Source organism: Pongo abelii, chromosome X (assembly GCF_028885655.2).
Source record: "Pongo abelii isolate AG06213 chromosome X, NHGRI_mPonAbe1-v2.0_pri, whole genome shotgun sequence".
In the NCBI taxonomy this organism is placed as follows: Eukaryota; Metazoa; Chordata; class Mammalia; order Primates; family Hominidae; genus Pongo; species Pongo abelii.
Window position 1 is genome coordinate 14,775,672 of NC_072008.2, and position 20,169 is coordinate 14,795,840.

The following is a 20,169-nucleotide window of genomic DNA, read 5'->3' on the forward strand; positions in this document are numbered from 1 at the left end:
ATCCAACATCTTAGTGGCTTAAAACAATAACAAGCAGTTCATTATCTCTCACACTTTCTGTGTGTCAAGAATTTGGGAAGATCTCAGGTAGGCAGTTGTGGTTCGGGGTCTCTCCTCTTGGTGCAGTCAGACAGTAGCTGGGGCTGGAACAGCTGGGAGTTGGCCAGGCATCATTCTCTCTTCATGTACTCACAGGGCTTTTCCATGTGATTTCTCCACATGGGCTACTTTGAGTTCTTCACAGCGTGGTGGTCTCAGGGCAGTCAGACAGCTGACATGGTGGCTCATGGTTCCAAGCACACCAGGATTGGAGCTTCATCACTTTTTATGACCTAGACTTAGAAGTTACTTAGTGTCACTTCCACCAAATTCTGTTGATTAGGAGCAAGTCACAAGCCCACTTAGACTCAAGTGGAGGGGATACAGACCCCATGTCTCAATGGAAAGAGTGTCAATGATAATACTGTTAAGAAAAAAGCATATGGGATGGGAGATATTGTTGTGGCTATCTTTGGCAAACACAATATAATACAGTCTGTGACTTCTATATGACATATGGAAGCATGCAGAGGAGAAAGAAGCGGGAACTGCTTCTCTTCTCTTTGCCTTGCCAACATGCCACTATGCTATCCACAGACCAGTTTGAGAGGGCCCTGCAGGATGAGTGTAGGGGATCCCACCAGCTGACCTAAACCACGGCTACTCAGTAAAGCTTTCTTTGGAATACTTAGCTGACATGCAGAATGATACTTATAATTTCATTTTGTCCTCAGCATTGGAGCAAAGATTTATTCTGAATCCAAAATTATTTACAAGTATTACCTTATCTGGGTAAAACTTGAAAAGTATTTAAAAGAATAATTTTAACTGTATTGGCTAATCGCTGATTTTAGCATAAGTCACCTTCAGTATTTTTTGTCTTGCAAACCGTTTGCGGTTAAAAAGACTACCAGTCATGCATTAAAATATAACCAAGTGTATGCCTCCAGCTGAGGTCTCTCTGAGTTACAGACTGTCCATTGCAATCAATCACCTACCCCATGTATCTATTCGAATGTCTCGAGTGCACCTCAATCGTATTATTTTCCCCAAACTTAATGTGATCCTCTTTTGGTGTCTTCTCATTGAATGACATTAATATCTATCTAGTGGTTTAAGCTGGAGGTTAACCTTGACAATTTCCAATCCATCTCTAAGACCTGTTGATTGCCCCTCTATGTCTCCAGTTGGCACATTGCTCTCTACCTACACCACCACCCATTAAATCCAAATCATTATCATCTCTCATCTGGACCATTGCTGTAGCTTTGTAACTTCCTGGATTCACTTTTGCGTTCCTCTAGGCAGTCATCCACATGGCAACCAAAGTGATTTATTTCAATATGCTGATCTGGTTATGTCATGCAATCTCCATTAAAAGCCAGCTATGGCTCCCCTTGGTTCTCAAAATAAAGCTCCATCAGACAATGGTTTACAAGGCCCTATATGATGTAGCCCCTGGTTCATTTCTGAAACACTGTCTCACTCCACACTCCCCCTGTATTCCAGGCCTCAATTGCATCCCTCAATTGCAGCAAACCCTCCTATCTCAGACATTGCCAAACCCTGCCTTCACCTCTTTAATGCCTCTCATTTTTTAAATCTCTAATGAAATATCACTTCCTAGGGGAAAAGCTTCTCTTATCTGTCAGATTAGACCAGGACCCCATTTAGTAAGCTCTCATAGCATCTTATAATTTTCCGTCAGAGCCCTTATCATAGTTAGTAATTATGTATTCATGTGATTACTTTATTGTTTCCCTTCATCTCGAGGTTGCAAACTCCTTGAAGGCAAGAATCAAATCTATTTTGCTCTCCACTGGATCCCCGGCACATAGCACAGTGCCTGGCATCTCTGCAAGCCTTTTCCAACCACTCAATCTAAAACACTCCCTTCTATGCCACTCGCCTAAGTCTCTTACCTTAACTGTTTATTTTTTTCCAAAGCACCCATCATTATCTGTGTGTGTCTTGTGTGTATATGCATTCGTGTATGTATATGTGTGTATATGTATAAATATGTTTGTGTGTGTGTATAATTTGTTTACTTGTTACTGTTTCCCCCTCTAGAATGTAAATTCCAAAAAATCAGAGACTTTTGTATCCTTGTTCATTGCTGTAACTCTACCATATACCTGGCACATAATAGGTACTCAATAAATATTTGTTAAAAACGTGAGAAATAAGCCAGGCATGGTGGCTCATGCCTGTAATCCCAGCACTTTGGGAGGCCGAAGCGGGTGCATCACCGGAAGTCAGGAGTTTGAGACCAGCCTGGCCAAAATGGTAAAACCCCGTCTCTACTAAAAATACAAAAATTAGCTGGACATGGTGGTGGGCACCTGTAATCCCAGCTACTCGGGAGGCTGAAGCAGGAGAATCACTTGAACCCAGGAGGCAGAGGTTGCAGTGAGATGAGATTGCACCACTGCACTCCAACCTGGGTGACAAAAGCAAAACTCTGTCTCAAAAAAAAAAAAAAAACAAGAAGAATGGCAGTTGCTCAGTAAATAAATCCTTGAAGTTTCTTCTTTAAAAATCAATGATAAAAATATGCTGCACTGAAAAAGAGATAATACATTGACATGTTTTTCTTTTGGAAAAATTGCCTTTTATAATCTGCCCAAAATGACACTTTGACAGTTTTAATTCATTTCAGCACATGTCATTAAGCAACAAGGGGCTATATTTGGTTTAGTTTATTTCAACTTTGTTGTTCTGCAAAGCTCAGTCAGATTCTTCATTCATAATCTTGAATGGAAGCCATTTGGGATTTGATAATGGAAGCCATTTGGGATTTGATAGGGGCAAAAACGTACACAAATCAAACACCAGAGACTTTGGAATCAGTTTTAGAATCAGACGGACCTGGATTTGAATCTCAGCTTCAACATTTATTAGCGCTATAACTATAGAAAGCCACATAACTTTTCTTGGCCTCAGTTTCCCCAAGAAATATGTGACTTGAAGGATCAATTCGGTAATAGGACTGACCATGGTTTTAAGTGAATGATACAGACTCTTAATAAATGCTATCCATTTATTATTCATGTCTATTCCCAAAGTAGCCATGATACAAAGGAGGAAATTGAAGCCCTAACAGTTGAAGAAAATTTCCCAAGGCCATTCCTCTTATATCCAGGTCTGTGATTAAGCATCATTCAACCATCATTTGCTTGGGAGATTTTTTCAGTGAAAACCCACTGTATTTGGACACATATTGCTTCCTAAGACAGACTGGAGAGTCTATTACGTCCCTGCATTGAGTGAGACTCACTACAACCTTCAGTTCCAACTGAGAAATTTCCTGTCCCAACAGAAAGGAGGCTCAGTCCAATAAAAAAATCTGGGTGAGAAATGCGATGGAAAGATTTTTAGGAGTCCTTTTACTTCCTCCTTTCTCAAGAATAAAAGAAAAATTACAAATATAGACTCTGCTAAAATATTTTCATCTGTAAGTGCCATGTTCTTTAATTATATTGAAATCATTTGCTTATGACAAACAATTCACTACGATGCAATTCCAGTGAGCTTTAGGTCAATTTCCCATCTAGACAAGAATTATTCTAAACACAGGAATGAGCAAATTTTACAATAAGTAAAACTGATGCATAAAATAAATAAAATTAGATAATAAATTTCAAGCAAATTGCACAGTGCCATGGCAGTGCTTTATACAGCAGACGGGATTAAGGAGATCTTATCAAAGTGTGATATAAAAATTGCATGTATTGAAACCTTGACTGGATGATTCATTTTCTGTGAGAATTTAATTAATCAATGAATAACAAAAGAGGGTCAGCTAGAAGTGCTTATTGCTCAGTTACTAAAGATGGAAGATGATGGATAATTAATTGAGTTTCTGGCTAATCAGAAGAAATGGAGAATATATGCCTAAAATTAATTATTTCCTTACTGGGAGGACCTAACTGAGTCTACCTGTAAATATGCTCAACTCAGCTGTGGCTACAGATTGTTCTTTATTTTAGTTTCAGTTTATCCATGACTCAAGCTCATTTCATATAGGAATCTTGTCATATTACCATAACATTTTATTCTGAACCTGCTAGAAAGGCAATTAGTCATTTATTATAACACAAAAAAATTCAAATTGGTTGCAGTTTTGTTTTCAGAATCAAAACCATCTCCTTTGATGTGAATACCATAAAGTTCTATATTTAAAAGGCATTGAATGCATTATAATGGTAAATAAGAAGACCCTTAAACTAGCATTCATACCTCCTGCACATAAAACCTTAAATGGATAATTTTTACTCGCAACAGGTTTATTTTTGTGGCAGAGAATTTTAAAGAATTGATTAAATTAGCTATGACTATGCTCAGAAGCATAATTTGAAATAGTGTTGAATGAATGAGGAAAGTATTTTCAAGCATAGGGAAAACCCTCTTAAAATTCCCTTTTGTTCATTATTCAGCAAACATTTATTAAGCCCCCACAGTTTGCATGACAATGTACAATATAATGAGATTCTAACCTGGCATCCTTCTATTCTAGCTGTGTTAACTGAATGAGTTAATCTGTTTAGCTGTCCATTCACAGTATGTGATGAAAGACTATAGAAATTAAATGAATGAGTCAGTCTGAAAAGACACGTGGACATGTATATTTAAGTTTCCTTTTGTGTGCTAAAAATAGTTTACTACCTACATACCCTTTCTATTTCTTTAGGGGCTTCAGAATTTAAAAGAACATTATCTTACTGAGGCAGTGAACTATATGCTTAATCATGAGTTTCTAAAGGTTTATAGAGGTGAGAACTGTAATTTGCAAGATTCTGCAGATATGCAAAGGAAAAAAACAGCACAGTAAATTTGAGCAGATAAGGAGAAAGGTATTTTGAGGGGTTGTTTCTATTTGAATAGTAACTTCAGACTTAAAAATATAGAATAGGTTGTACATTTTAGAGATGGACATCAGAACTCATCTAGACCAGTGGTTTCCAACATTTTACATGAGAGTCACTGGATCTTTAAAAAAATAGACCCTAAGTTCTCATCCCCAGAGACTGGTCTAGAAAGGGCTGGGAGGGGAGGCAGGCATACGTGTATTTGTAGAAGTTCCCCAGCAGCCAGAGCTGAAACCCACAGATCCCAGCTCAGCCTTGACATTATTGGCATGAGGTCCCTGAGGCCTTGAAAGAATAAGTAGCTTGCCTAAGGTCAACACAGCTTATAAGCCTTGGAGCAGGCACAGAACAGAAATATCCAAATTCCCAGAGCGGATCTCTCTTTACTAAAACAACTGGCATCATTTCTACTTCACACTGGTTGAGATCTAATTACCAATTAGTAGCAGTTGGGAAGTCCAAGACTGCCTATAACAAGTCCCCTCCTCCTAATGACCTGTATGTGCTTCCTTTTCTTGCTAAGCACTAAGTAAGTCTTCAGATAGTTATGAGGACACTAATGACACTGTAATAATTAATATATCCGGTTATTCCACATTTTGAAAGGCTTCACTTATTTAAAACTTTTGCATCCATAAAATATTCATATTTTTAAGGCAAAGAAAACAGATTTAATATTTGAATCTGAGTCCCACTTTAAGTCTTCATTATCGAGTTTATTTAGCTGAGCACATGGAAGTATTCCGATGTTAGGCTGGATTTTGTTTGCTGACTTCCTTATATGATAATACCTTTAGTTTGGCCCCTTCCGCCAGATTCTGAAAGTTCCATGCAGATAGAGCCCTTGTCCAACTTCATCAATTGTCTCCCAGCACCTAGTACAATGCTTGTCACAGAGGCAACACTCAACAATTAATGGTTGAATTAAAAATCCTTTATTATATTTTGTTAAGAAATGAGACAGAGTGCCCTTAGCCAACTTGTGTAGGATAATCCCATATAAATAAAAGTATGGAAAGATGGCTTTATAAAGTAGTAGTTTTATAGTTACTTTTTAAAGACCTTTGGTCTGATTTTTGTGATATAATGGTCTGATTAAAGGTTACAACTAGGCTGAGGCAGGAAAATCACGTGAGCCCAGGAGTTCAAGACCAGCCTTAGCAACATAGTGGGACCCCATCTCTACAAAAAGTTAAACAAAAAATTAGCTGGGCATGGTGGCTCATACCTGTAGTCCCAGCTACTCAGGGGTCTGAGGCAGGAGGATCACTTGAGCCCAGGAGGTCGAGACTGCAGTGAGCCGTGATCATACCAGTTCACCCCAGCCTGGGCAACAGAGTGAGACTGTCTCAAAAAATAATAATAATAAAGGTTATAATTATTTTTTTATTGGAAGCACTAGGTGCATTCATTAATAAAACCTACTAATGTATCAAGCAAATGAGTTTTCTGTTTTCCCACTTGATTTTCCTAGAGATCAAATTTACATGGTGAAGGATGACATGGAATATTTGGCAATTATTCACACTTGCTATCTCTCCAGCTCAAATTCCAAGTCATTGCCAGGTTGCAATGGAATGTTCAGCCACGTTTAGGGCTGGCTTCACCAGAGATACTGTATCACAATGGGCAATGTCAATAAATCAAAAGCCTCAAGGACTGTGTTGAACTCTTCTTCATTTTCAGGCTGCACGTATCTCCTACAAAGGGCGGTGGCACCTGGGTACTACACTAATTTAGCTAAATGAGCCACATAGAAGCAAATCTGTTCTGCCTTCCAGGTTCTGCAGCTTCCCCTCTGAGCACATATACTATAATCTAATCTACCTATTCTGAAGTCCTTGCACCACTCTTTAAACCGTTACATGCTCTTTCACTCCACATTTTGCACATGATGAAGTGTAATTAACTGAAACAGCTCTTCTCACCTTCCTTACCTCTCCAGGGATCTGCTGTTGAACTTACAAAACTCATTTAAGTACACAAGGTACAAATTGTCCTTGTTGTACCATTTGAGTTTTACTTGGGCTGTCATTCATATTATAAGTCCTTCATTTAGCATACCTTTTATATGTGGCTGAAGACACTACTGACATTCAGTAAGCATTAATGAAATAAAATTAATACCAAGTTTCCTTGTCTTTTGGGAAACATAACCATTATTATTATCTGGCAAGATAAAGACTTTAGTGCCTCTGGTGACTCAGAGGAGTTGCATATTATTGTGGAAGGCAGTAATCTAGTTACAGAAGAAGATAATTCAATTGCTGGCTGTTTACAGCTAAGTCATTTCAATCCCAGCTTTTCAACCCCACCGTTTGACCCCCTCCTTTGACCCAAACACACACCCAGATCCCATACATTTTTCTCTAGGGCTATTTGTCCTTTACACCAAGGAATAAATACAATTTTTCAGACTTTTATCTAATTTATGTAGAAATAATCATACAAATATCACTGACATCAGCTAAAATGACACATTTAAATATGGTAGAAATGATTCACCAGCCAAATAATCAATGTTAAAAATCAACACTGGAAAAATTAAATTATTAATGAATATTTAATCTCTGCTATATAAAGGAGATGAACTAGAGGGCTGGAGGGGGAACAGGTATATATTTAAGGGGCTCATCTTAGAGGTAACATCAACATTAAACCTAATGTTAATGGGGGAATTGCGCTGTGAATGAACCACAATACTATAGGTTCCTTAGGGCCAGGCACACAGCACAGGCTCAGTAAATGTTTTCTGAATGAATGAATGAATGAATGAATGAATGAATGAATGGTCCTCTTCATAGACTTACAGTGTAACACTGGGATTTGGAGAACTGCTTCAAAATCTCTATTCACATCTAGGGATTAATAAACTAGATTTTGGGAAAGTCAGTACTGAATATAACGTAGGTGTTTTTGTTTGTTAATTAATTAAAATGACCACAAAGTCATTATTCTTACCCTTAATTTCTCAGTCTGAAAAGTTAATGAACTGTATCTGTTCCATGAATAATTGAGTTGAACTTGAAAGAGAACTCGCTATTCCAAAAGCCTCCCACACCACCAGTTAACTGTGATTTATCCTTTTACTTCTAAAGAATTTTAAGCATCTTCCATCTAACTTGACTGACAACCAATCTGTGCTTCCTCTGTCTTTATTCTGTCAGGAAGAAGACGTTACTCGTGAAAGTCGTTTTAATTTTAGCGGTTATGGGATGGGTCACTGCCTCCAAGTGAAAGATGGAACAGCTGTCAAGGCCACACCTGCCAACCCACTCCCACAACCGCCAAAAGATGCAGATGCTATCAAGAAGAAGTTTGTGGACCGGGCAAAAAGGATTGACACGATATCTCGAGCTGCCTTCCCATTGGCCTTCCTCATTTTCAACATCTTTTACTGGATCACATACAAGATCATTCGGCATGAAGATGTCCACAAGAAATAGATGTGCCCTACAGACCCTGGGACCTTCTTGCCTCAGTGTTGTGCTTGTAAATACACAGTGAAATTGTCTTTATATCAATCACTTTGACAGAAGAGAAGATTGAGGGAGGGGGGAGGGAGGGTCATGGGGGTGGGTTTCCTGGCACCTACATGAAAAAAAGACAAGTTATATGGGTGATGAAGAAAACTGCACAAAATTAAGGGGTTGCAGAATCACGGGAGCATAATTCCCTTCCATAATCTTTAGCATTGTTCTTTCAGTCAGACATGATATGTGCATCAATCAGACATGATATGCGGGGTCAAGTTCTTAAGGGCTGTTTGCCTTTTGGTCCTTTTGGGTTTGGTTTGGCTTTGACTAATTCTGGTACTGAAAAGTTAGCTATACACACACACACACACACACACACAACTTCAAAAATGCTTAACCATCTGACCATAGTGACTAGCCTATAGTGAGTCGAGGACCAAACTTTTTCAGGAAAATGCTGCCTCGTTTTTAAAACAAGCCTCCTAAGCTATGTTCTTTACAATGTCTGTAATTAGTGTTTCACTTGAGAAATCCTTTTGTGGGTCGTAAATTATTTCTACTTATCCAGTAAATAACAATGACAAAATAAACACCAATGACAGAAAAATTTCTACTTTACTGTCCATATAGGTGTGCATTTTAATATTTTTCTTTCCAAGATAAAATTTTGAAACTTAAATTGTGTATTGTGTAATTAATTTGACAGTGTACCCTCTTAATAAATGCCCACTTTATTTTATATCCAAGTTAGTGCACTATATATATATTTTTGCTTTGGCTATATTTACACGTGACTTTAATCGCCCAACTGTGACTAGCCATTGCAGCTACTCAGCTACAGTATTTATGGAGATGGTGTGTCCTGAACAGTGTAGCTCAGGTCAGCTTGAACTTTCCATTTCTGCTCTCATTGTAGGTGTAACTACTAGTCCTAATGTCAACTGACCCATGATTTCTACTATCAATCAATATAAGTGAACATTGTTTTAAATATCCTTAACTAACTTAAAGAATTTTAAAATTGTACTGTGATTTTCATAACCCGTTGCCTTTTTGGTACCAGAGCTACGTGGTTTGAATTCTGGCTACATGTTTTAAGTAAGAAAAAAAAAAAAAGACGTATTTTTGCTTACTCAGATAAAAGACAACCTGTAAAAATATAAGGAAATAATTAAATTTTACATGTGCTGTACAAGGGGTTATTTTAAAAAGCATTTGTTCAATTTCAATAAAGCTAAGTGTGCCGCAAACTTCTCTAGAGGCTTTCATTTTCATTTTTGAATTAAAATGTAGATATTTACTTTATCTCATTTTTTTATTTGAAAATTTTTATTATTATACTTTAAGTTATGGGATACATTTGCAGAATGTGCAGGTTTGTTACATAGGTATACACGTGCCATGGTGGTTTTCTGCACCCATCAACGCATCATCTACACTAGGCATTTCTCCTAATGCTATCCTTCCCCTAGCCCCCGACCCCCGCCCCCCCGACAGGCCCTGGTGTGTGATATTCCCCTCCCTGACTCCATGTGTTCTCATTGTTCAACTCCCACTTATGAGTGAGAACATGTGGTGTTTGTTTTTCTGTTCCTGTGTTACTTTGCTGAGAATGTGGTTTCCAGCTTCATCCATATCCCTGCAAAGGACATGAACTCATCCTTTTTTATGGCTGCATAGTATTCCATGGTGTATATGTGCCACATTTTCTTTATCCAGTCTATCATTGATGGGCATTTGGGTTAGTTCCAAGTCTTGGTTATTGTAAATAGTGCTGCAATAAATATATGTGTGCATGTATCTTTATAGCAGAATGATTTATAATCCTTTGAGTATATACCAGTAAAGGGATTGCTGGGTCAAATGGTATTTCTGGTTCTAGATCCTTGAGGAATTGCCACACTGACTTCCACAATGGTTGAACTAATTTACACTCCCACCAACAATGTAAAAGCATTCCTATTTCTCCACATCTTCTCTAGCACCTGTTGTTTCCTGACTTTTTAATGATCGCTATTTTAACTGGTGTGAGATGGTATCCCATTGTGATTTTGATCTGCATTTCTCTAATGACCAGTGATGATGAGCTTTTTTTCATGTTTGTTGGCCACATAAATATCTTCTTTTGAGAAGTGTCTGTTCATATCCTTCGCCCACTTTTTGATGGGGTTGATTTTTCTTGTAAATTTGTTTAAGTTATTTGTAGATTCTGGATATTAGCCCTTTGTCAGATGGATAGATTGCAAAAATTTTCTCCCATTCTGTAGGTTGCCTGTTCACTCTGATGATAGTTTCTTTTGCTGTGCAGGAGCTCTTTAGTTTAATTAGATCCCATTTGTCAATTTTGGCTTTTGTTGCCATTGCTTTTGGTGTTTTAGTCATGAAGTTTTTGCTCATGCCTATGTCCTGAATGGTATTGCCTAGATTTTCTTCTAGGGCTTTTATGGTTTTAGGTCTTACGTTTAAGTCTTTAATCCATCTTGAGTTAATTTTTTTATAAGGTATAAGGAAGGGGTCCAGTTTCAGTTTTCTGCAAGTGGCTAGCCAGTTTTCCGAACACCAACTATTAAATAGAGAATCCTTTCCCCATTTCTTGTTTTTGGCAGGTTTGTCAAAGATCAGATGGTTGTAGATGTGTGGTATTATTTCTGAGGGCTCTGTTCTGTTCCATTGGTCTAGATCTCTGTTTTGGTACCAGTACCATGGTGTTATGGTTACTGTAGCCTTGTAGTATAGTTTGAAGTCAGGCAGCATGATGCCTCCAGCTTTGTTCTTTTTGCTTAGGATTGTCTTGGCTATATGGGCTCTTTTTTGGTTCCATATGAAATTTAAAGTAGTTTTTTCTAATTCTGTGAAGAAAGTCATTGGTAGCTTGATGGGGATAGTATTGAATCTATGAATTACTTTGGGCAATATGGCCATTTTCATGCTATTGACTCTTTCAATCAATGAGCATGGAATGTTTTTCCATTTGTGTCCTCTCTCATTTCCTTGAGCAGTGGTTTATAGTTCTCCTTGAAGAGGTCCTTCACATCCCTTGTAAGCTGTATTCCTAGGTATCTTATTCTCTTTGTAGCAATTGTCAATGGGAGTTAATTCATGATTTGACTCTCTGTTTATCTATTATTGATGCATAGGAATGCTTGTGATTTTTGCACATTGATTTTGTATCCTGAGATTTTGCTGAAGTTGCTTATCAGCTTAAGGAGATTTGGGGCTGAGACAGTGGGGTTTTCTAAATACACAATCATGTCATCTGCAAACAGAGACAATTTGACTTCCTCTCTTCCTGTTTGAATACCCATTATTTCTTTCTCTTGCCTGATTGCCTTGGCCAGAACTTCCAATACTATGTTGAATAGGACCCATGGTTTTATTTTTTAATTAAACATTTTAACATGTTTATTTTGAGAAATGAGTATAAAGTATTTTAATATTCTTTTATGTATATCTACTGTATTTCAAAAAAAATGTTTAAAATAAATACCAGAAGGCAATAATTTGCCTGAAGACCTGTCTCATCAAAAAGAGAAACTGAAATTTTAACCAAACAATTTTACCTTTAGACCATGTGTCCTGTTAAAGTAAATGGAGACCAGGCCTGAAGAATCCTTGGGAAGACAAAGCCAGTTAGTCCTCATAAATGACCTTAACCTTGCTTGATTTGCAAACATAAACAAAAGTTAACTTGGACTATTTCTTATAAATGCTTATATTAGAGAAACAAAATGAAACTTAAGTAACCATTCAGAAGCCATCAATTAACTTATATAACTTTACAATTTGCTATGTTTTTGCAGTGACTGGTACTGGGTTTTTCCTTTCCATATTTAGTGCTTCCTTCAGGAGCTCTTGTAAGGCAGGCCTGGCGGTGACAAAATCTCTCGGCATCTGCTTGTCTGTAAAGGATTTTATTTCTCCTTCACTTATGAAGCATAGTTTGGCTGGATACGAAATTCTGGGTTGAAAATTCTTTTCTTTAAACCTGCTGAATATTGGCCCCCACTCTCTTCTGGTTTGTAGGGTTTCTTTAGAGAGATCCGCTGTTAGTCTGACGGGCTTCCCTTTGTGGGTAACCCAACCTTTCTCTCTGGCTGCCCTTAACATTTTTTCCTTCATTTCAACCTTGGTGAATCTGACAATTACGTGTCTTGGGGTTGCTCTTCTCGAGGAGTATCTTTGTAGTGTTCTCTGTATTTCCTGAATTTGAATGTTGGCCTGTCATGCTAGATTGGGGAAGCTCTCCTGGATGATATCCTGAAGAGTGTTTTCCAACTTGGTTCCATTCTCCCCATCGATTTCAGGTACACCAATCAAACATAGATTTGGTGTTTTCACATAGTCCCATATTTCTTGGAGGCTTTGTTCGGCTTTTTTTTTTTTTTCATTCTTTTTTCTCTAATCTTTTTGACACCCTTTATTTCATTAAGTTGATCTTCAATCTCTGATATCCTTTCTTCTACCTGATCGCTTTGGCTATTGATGCTTGTGTATACTTCACAAAGTTCTCATGCTGTGTTTTTCACCTCCATCAGGTCATTTATGTTCTTCTCTAAACTGGTTATTCTAGTTAGCAATTCCTCTAACCTGTTTTTCAAGGCTCTTAGCTTCCTTGCATTGGGTTAGAACATGCTCCTTTAGCTCAGAGGAGTTTGTTATTACCCGCCTTCTGAAGCCTACTTCTGTCAATTCATCAAACTCATTCTCTGTCCAGTTTTGTTCCCTTGCTGGCAAGGAGTTGTGATCCTTTGGAGGAGAAGAGGCATTCTGTTTTTCGGAATTTTCAGCCTTTTTGCACTGTTTTTTCCTCATTTTCATGGATTTATCTACCTTTGGTCTTTCTTTGATGTTGGTGTCCTTTGGATGGGGTTTCTGTGTGGATGTCCTTTTTGTTGATGTTGATGCTATTCCTTTTTGTTTGTTAGTTGTCCTTCTAACAGTCAGGCCCCTCTGCTGCAGGTCTGCTGGAGTTTCCTGGAGGTCCACTCCAGACCCTGTTTGCCTGGATATCACCAGCAGAGGCTGCAGAACAGCAAAGACTGCTGCCCGTTCCATCCTCTGGAAGCTTCGTCCCAGAAGGGCACCTGCCAGATGCCAGCCGGAGCTCTCCTGCATGAGGTGTCTGTCAACCCCTGCTGGGAGGTGTCTCCCAGTCAGGAGGCATGGAGGTCAGGGAACCACTTGAGGAGGCAGTCTGTCCCTTAGCAGAGCTAGAGCGCTGTGCTGGGAGATCTGCTGCTCTCTTCAGAGCTGGCAGGCAGGAACATTTAAGTCTGCTGAAGCTGCACCCACAGCCGCCCCTTCCCCCAGGTGCTGTGTCCCAGGGAGATGGGAGTTTTATCTATAAGCCCCTGACTGGGGCTGCTGCCTTTCTTTCAGAGATCCCCTGCCCAGAGAGGAGGAATCTAGAGAGGCAGTCTGGCTACAGCGGCTTGGCTGAGGTGCGGCGGGCTCCACCCAGTTCAAACTTCCCTGTGGCTTTGTTTACACTGTGAGGGGAAAACCACCTACTCAAGCCTTAGTAATGGCAGACACCCCTCCCCACACCAAGCTTGAGCGTCCCAGGTCAACTTCAGACTGCTGTGCTGGCATTGAGAATTTCCAACCGGTGGATCTTAGCTTGCTGGGCTCCATAGGGGTGGGATCTACTGAGCTAGACCACTTGCCTCCCTGGCTTCAGCCCCCTTTCCAGTGGAGTGAACTATTCTGTCTTGCTGGCATTCCAGGCACCACTGGGGTATGAAAAAAAAAAACTCCTACAGCTAGCTCGGTGTCTGTCCAAATGGCCGCCCAATTTAGTGCTTGAAACCCAGGGCCCTGGTGGTGTAGGCATCCAAGGGAATCTCCTGGTCTGTGGGTTGTGAAGACCATGGGAAAAGCATAGTATCTGGGCTGGAATGCACCATTCCTCATAGCACAGTCCCTCACAGCTTCCGTTGACTAGGGGAGGGAGTTCCCCGACCCCTTGTGCTTCCCAGGTGAGGCAACGCCCCACCCTGCTTTGGCTCACCCTCCGTGGGCTGCACCCACTGTCTAACCAGTCCCAGTGAGATGAGCCAGGTACCTCAGTTGGAAATGTAGAAATCACCCACCTTCTATGTTGGTCTCGCTGGGAGTTGCAGACTGGAGCTGTTCCTATTTGGCCATCTTCCAAAATGTAGATTATTTAAATGACAATGATAACTTGGATTTTTGTATCTGGTTTTCCTTGTAAGCTTGAAGCACTTGTACAGCTATTACATTATTGATGCATTAGTATCTCCATGAAGAAAGAAAAAATAGTTTTTCTCGTTGTAGAAATAGAGAAATGGAAGTATTAGTGGCCATTGTGAGGCCAGGCATGGTGGCTTATGCCTGTAATCCCAGCACTTTGGGAAGCTGAGGCAGGTGGATCACAAGGTCAAGAGATCAAGACCATACCTAATGCTAGAAGCCACCACTTTTAACTTTACGAGAGCTTTTAGCTACCACCTTTAACCACTTTGGAGATAGGGAGACTAGCTCAGCCACTATCAACAGTGTGACCTTGGATAAATTACCTGACTTTTCTGAATTGTTGTTTCATAGAGTTTCAAGAGAACTGACTAGAAATAATGCAGCTAAAGCCATTAGCATGGTGTCTAACACATATTAAATTCTCAATAACTAAAAGATAATGAAATAATTATTGTTATGAATAGCATTGGTTATCCATTGGGCAAGAAGCTTCACAATGTCTAGCCTGGTCAAGTTCAATGACATGCTTTTTGCATGATTTTAAAAATACTGTTTCTGTCTTATTGGTCATTCCTTTCCAAACAAATAAAGTGAAGTGTTTATTCTCAATTCTTTTCCTTTCTCTGCAAAACAGTAAAATTGAGGCTAACATGCCTCCCAAAGATGAGCCTAACCCCTTAAGTATCCCAGGAAGAACCCCAATGCAGCATATGGCAGAGTGGGTAGGCACTTTAGGGAGAAAATCCTAAGACAACTGATTATGTTTAATCAATGTGTGTGCCATATAATTTTGGAGGGAAGTACAGTCCCCCCATTAGAAAACTGAGAAGAGATTCACATCAAAATATATCTGCCAGCCACTAAAGTAGGCAAAGGCGTCTTGGATGGCAAGAGGACTTCTTGACTTTTCTCTGATTCTAGACTACATTCAGTGAAATAAACTCTTAAATGCACCAATGTGGGTTATATAAATAAGATGAAATCTCAGAGAAAATATTTTGAGTACCACATATGCTGGTGAAACAGATTAATTCCCTTATAATGTTACTGGGGATTTTATTTTGGACATTTTTCTTTTGTGATAGTATTTCAGGGAAAACAGTTCAAAAGTAAAATTATGGCTCTGAGGAAGAAACCTTCTTACCTGTTTTCATTAGATTGGAAGCTTTTGGGAGAAAGTGGCTATGTTTCCACTGGTTATCCGCAATGCCTGCCAAAGCTCAAATTCCCAACGGATATTATTACTATCGCTAGAAAAACATTGGTGAAGGAGGATATGCTGTACCTACTGAAAAAGTCACATAAGTTTTCCCCAACCCAGAAATTACAGAAGGTAACTAACTACTGCCATCATTTTTTCAGATAATGGATTACTGGAGGATTTGTCTTTTAAACATTTTTCAATTCCTACCACTTGGTTTTAAAAACACATAGGGATGACTTAAGACTTGAGACTCTTTATGGCATTCTCAAATAACTTGGCCCTAAACCGATGCTACAAACCATACTGGCTATAGATTTTTAAAAATCCTTCCGAGCAGCGCTAGCTTTAAGCTCCTCATCTATGCCACTGAACAGGACTGCCAAATTCTAAAAGCAAAATTTCCAATAAAGATTAAATGAATATCATTTTACATTTCACTTACTCCATTAATATCAAATAAGAAGGTTCTAACCAAAACACAGCACAAAATTCCATATCATATGATTCACAGCTTTGGAAAATAAAAAAATCTATTCAGAATTTTTTTAGGGTTTATGCATTTCCTACTTTAAGCCTAAAGCCAATTTGTGGGATGAATCTAAACCATATGTCTGCCAGAAATTATTTTTTAATCTTTCAACCTCTGCTTTAAACCTTTTCTTCTTTTCACCAATCTGGGGTTTTTTAAGTATAATTTAAATGATTCAAGCAATATATTTTTTCATAGATCACAAAGTAGAAGAATTAAAGATAACACTACAACCTCATATTTACATAGTGTTTTCAAAATATCAACATGTTTAATGCCTATGACAGCATTTGATCCTAACAACAATCCAAGGTGCCCAGATCACAAAGAGTCAATATACACCCTTTGATCAACAGATAAACAGAAGTTCCATGAATTAAACTCCTTGCCCAAGATCACCTATCATATTAGAGTTTGAACATCCAGCACAACTTGTTTCTTAACTCCTCAGACTATATACACTTTCACTATATCCACACTAAGAAAAGAAAAACCTGGAAAGTAAAAGGTCATGGTACCACTGATCCATGCTCATGAATGACAAAATAAATGGCAAAAGAGAGCCCAGAATATTTCTGTTGAAAATGCTTAAGAGAAATAATTTAAAATTGTGCATACAGCATTAATAACATCTTCAGAGTCAAGATCCTGTGTGATTGAATGGCCCAAAAGATACAGGGGTTGAAAAAAAGACCAACAAAATTCCATTTCAAAGGCGTTTATTTTCATTTTTGAAGGAGGGAAAATGACGTTTGCTTTGTTACACATGCTCCCACATGAGAAAAGAGGCACTATTTCTACTCTGGGTGCAAATGCAGTTTAAAAATAACAAGTAATATATAGTTTCCCAAGATGATGGAAGTGTGTATTAGATGTTTTTAGACTATGAGCTAGCATTTAGAAAGGACATTATCACTTTGGCACAAATGATTCATAAGCAGGTAAATGTAGCTTCAAAGAGGAGTGCAAAGCTCTAGGGTGCTCTTTGTGAAGTGTGTACCACACTGGCCCTCTTGCAGTAGGGCCCAGGGCTGCTCATGGAACAGACAATTTGGTCAGTCCTCATACACACTGAAGTCTCATTAGTAGCTCCAGGTCCTCAAAAATGATGAAACCAAGGGCAAGGAGACCCTTCACGTGCAAGGATCAGGACTAACCAAGAGTTCATCAAATTCAATGAATAATCATTTCTTATACTATTTCTGCTTCTTGAGGAGAAATATTTAGGGGCAGGGTGGTAGGGAAGGGAGAAGAGATAAAAGGAAGACAATAGCCAGAAAGTTGCTTTTTAGACACAAACCAGATAATGTCACTTTTTTAATCTTCAATGCCTCCCCATATTACTCAGAGAACACGCCAGAGTCCTCACTTTGGCCACATGATCTAACTACATGATCTCCCATCATGCTCTGCCATACCTTCTCCCTCCAAGCATAGTGGCCACCTTACCAGTGCTTAAACATGCCAAGCACAATTCCACCACAGGTCCTTTGCACTAGCCAATTCCTCTACCTGGCACCCTCTTTTCCAATACTAGGAGGCTGGCAAAAGTTTTCTTTAAACAGCCAGGTAGTAAATGATTTAGGCTTCACAAGCCATACAATCTCTGCTACAACTACTCAGCTCTGCTATTGTAGCATGAAAGCAGCCACAGACATTAAATAAACAAGTGGGTGTGGCTGTGCAGCAATAAAACTTTATTTACAAAAACAGGTGGCAGACCAGATTTGGCCTATAGGCAGTACATTGCCAATCCCTGCTCTAGATACATACAGGGCTTATTCACTCATTTAATTCAGGCCTCTGCTCAAATGCCTTCTTATCAGAGAAGCCTTCTCTGACCACCTTGTACAAACAAGCACCTCCCAATAATTTCTCTCTATTTCCCATTTCTACCTTATACTTTTCACAGCATTTGACACTTTCTGACAATTGGTATTTTTATGTGTTTATTCTCTTTCTCTAATACACACACACACGCGCACACACACACACACGAACACACAAAGGACAGCTCTAAGTGAGAAACTGGAACCTGGTTCATTATTGTATTCTCAGGATCTAGACCTGTGCCTGGTATTTAGCAGATGTTTAATCAATATGGTATTTGTTCAATGAACAACTGAATAGTTAACATTTATTAGGGAGTTAATTGGGTGTATGGAAGGCTTAGAGATAGAACTAAGGAACCTAGTATTACCCAGTTAGATAAAAATCACTGTCAAAACTTAAGTAGGTTTTGAGTCTATAACAATGAAGGAACTGCACTAGATAAACATTTTCTAAAGTGTGTTCTGAAAAACCCTACTATAGATCCTTAAGGGTATGGGACATTAGCAGTCCTATCTGAACTGAGTCACTGTAGTTTCAATGACTTTTATCAGATGGCATGGGTATTCTAAATGTGGGCTCTCTAAGAGGTACCCCAGAGGATCTCCTGCATTCTGAACATATTTCTCCTTACCCTCACTATGTACTAGTAACTCACTTTCCTCTAAATAGTCAGAATCAATCGCCCCAGCTAGTACAGCAACCCCCTTCTTTGCCTACTGACTCTCTGGCACAAGAAGCACCAAGTGCCAGGTAGCAGTATCAGTTCAATGAAATCACTGTTTTGTCATCTGAATGAAGCAGAGGCAGAGATTCCAGGAAAGGTTTTACACTTGAGGTTTTCTATCAAATACTCTTAACTCATAGTATTCAAAAGGATAAAATCATGACTCTTAGGCAAATATAAAATTAGCACAAGTCTGAAATTTAGCTTATTAATTGATGAAAAAACAGTAAAATGTTAAAACCAGACCAAAGAGCATTTAAGAAGCGAGGTATTTACAAGCAATGTTAGGATAAGTTTCCTGGGTTAGATTTTTTTAAAAACGGGCTAATGTCCAATAGAGTTCATAAACAGTAACCTTTATAGTTATCTGTTCTTTGGACAGAAATTATTTGAGTTTCTATTAGATAAAATTCTACCAGTTCATCTCTGCCTCTACTTATGGGTGAAATAGCCTAGAAAATACCATGCCGTGCCCAGCACTACACTAAAAGAACATCTGTAATCTTTTTTGCCTAATTCCAAATTTCTTAAGGACAAGTGCAATTCAAATGTAATGCTTAACTATCATCTGACTATCAATATCATACCTCAACAGGACCAATACCCAGAGAGTTAAAGTGACATGGCCCTTATTACTTAGCATGTTAATGTGCCTTTGAGCTCAAAACCAAAGTCCCCTGAATTCTATCCTGATTCGTTTCTAACCATTCCCATGAGCCTTTTTCCATATATTCCAGGTAGAGAAAGTTTAAAAGGGCAGTTCCTCTCCTGTAAGTTATTCTACTTCCACGTGATTATTTGCCCATTCTTCCGGAAGGTAAGTGTCATAGTTCTAAAGGCAGAGTTTGTGAAGTCACATCTGCATTTAAATTATCCCTCTGTCTTTTGTTTGCTGAGTGTCCTTGAGCAAAGCTTTAATGCCCTGGGACTGAAGATAGTGTAAAATATAATAGTATATACCTTGTACAATTGCAGGTGAGGTTTAAATTGATTAGTACCTGCACTTAGTGGGTACTAAAGAAATATTAGTTCTCATTTCCCTTCCTACCCACCTTTAATTAATAATGTTTTACTTCACTAATGATGCCACTCAGAACCTATCGCCTATAAAGGAAGTCTATTCCTTTGTGGTCTACTATAACTACCGTAATTTTAAATCATTGCCTAAACATCAAAAAGGCTGGTTGGAAGTGAAGAGACCATATCTAGAGACAGTCTGGACAAACTTCTTTAGCAAATGGTGAAAACAAGGTTTTTACTGTTTCATTTCGACCTACTAC

General features: G+C 38.7%; 2 protein-coding genes across 4 annotated transcripts in view; one reads left to right on the top strand and one right to left on the bottom strand.

The window, feature by feature from the left end:
- The window catches only part of GLRA2 (glycine receptor alpha 2), a 299,238-nt gene extending 289,601 nt beyond the window's left edge, over window positions 1-9,637 (top strand). For all 3 annotated transcript variants that reach the window (XM_054544349.2, XM_009234599.4, XM_002831396.5), the window contains one exon: window positions 8,075-9,637. In XM_054544349.2, coding sequence (XP_054400324.1) covers window positions 8,075-8,353 — 279 coding nt within the window. In that variant the 3' untranslated portion in view covers window positions 8,354-9,637. The remainder of the gene's footprint in view (window positions 1-8,074) is intronic.
- Window positions 1-20,169, bottom strand: part of FANCB (FA complementation group B) — a 183,068-nt gene that overhangs the window by 20,485 nt on the left and 142,414 nt on the right.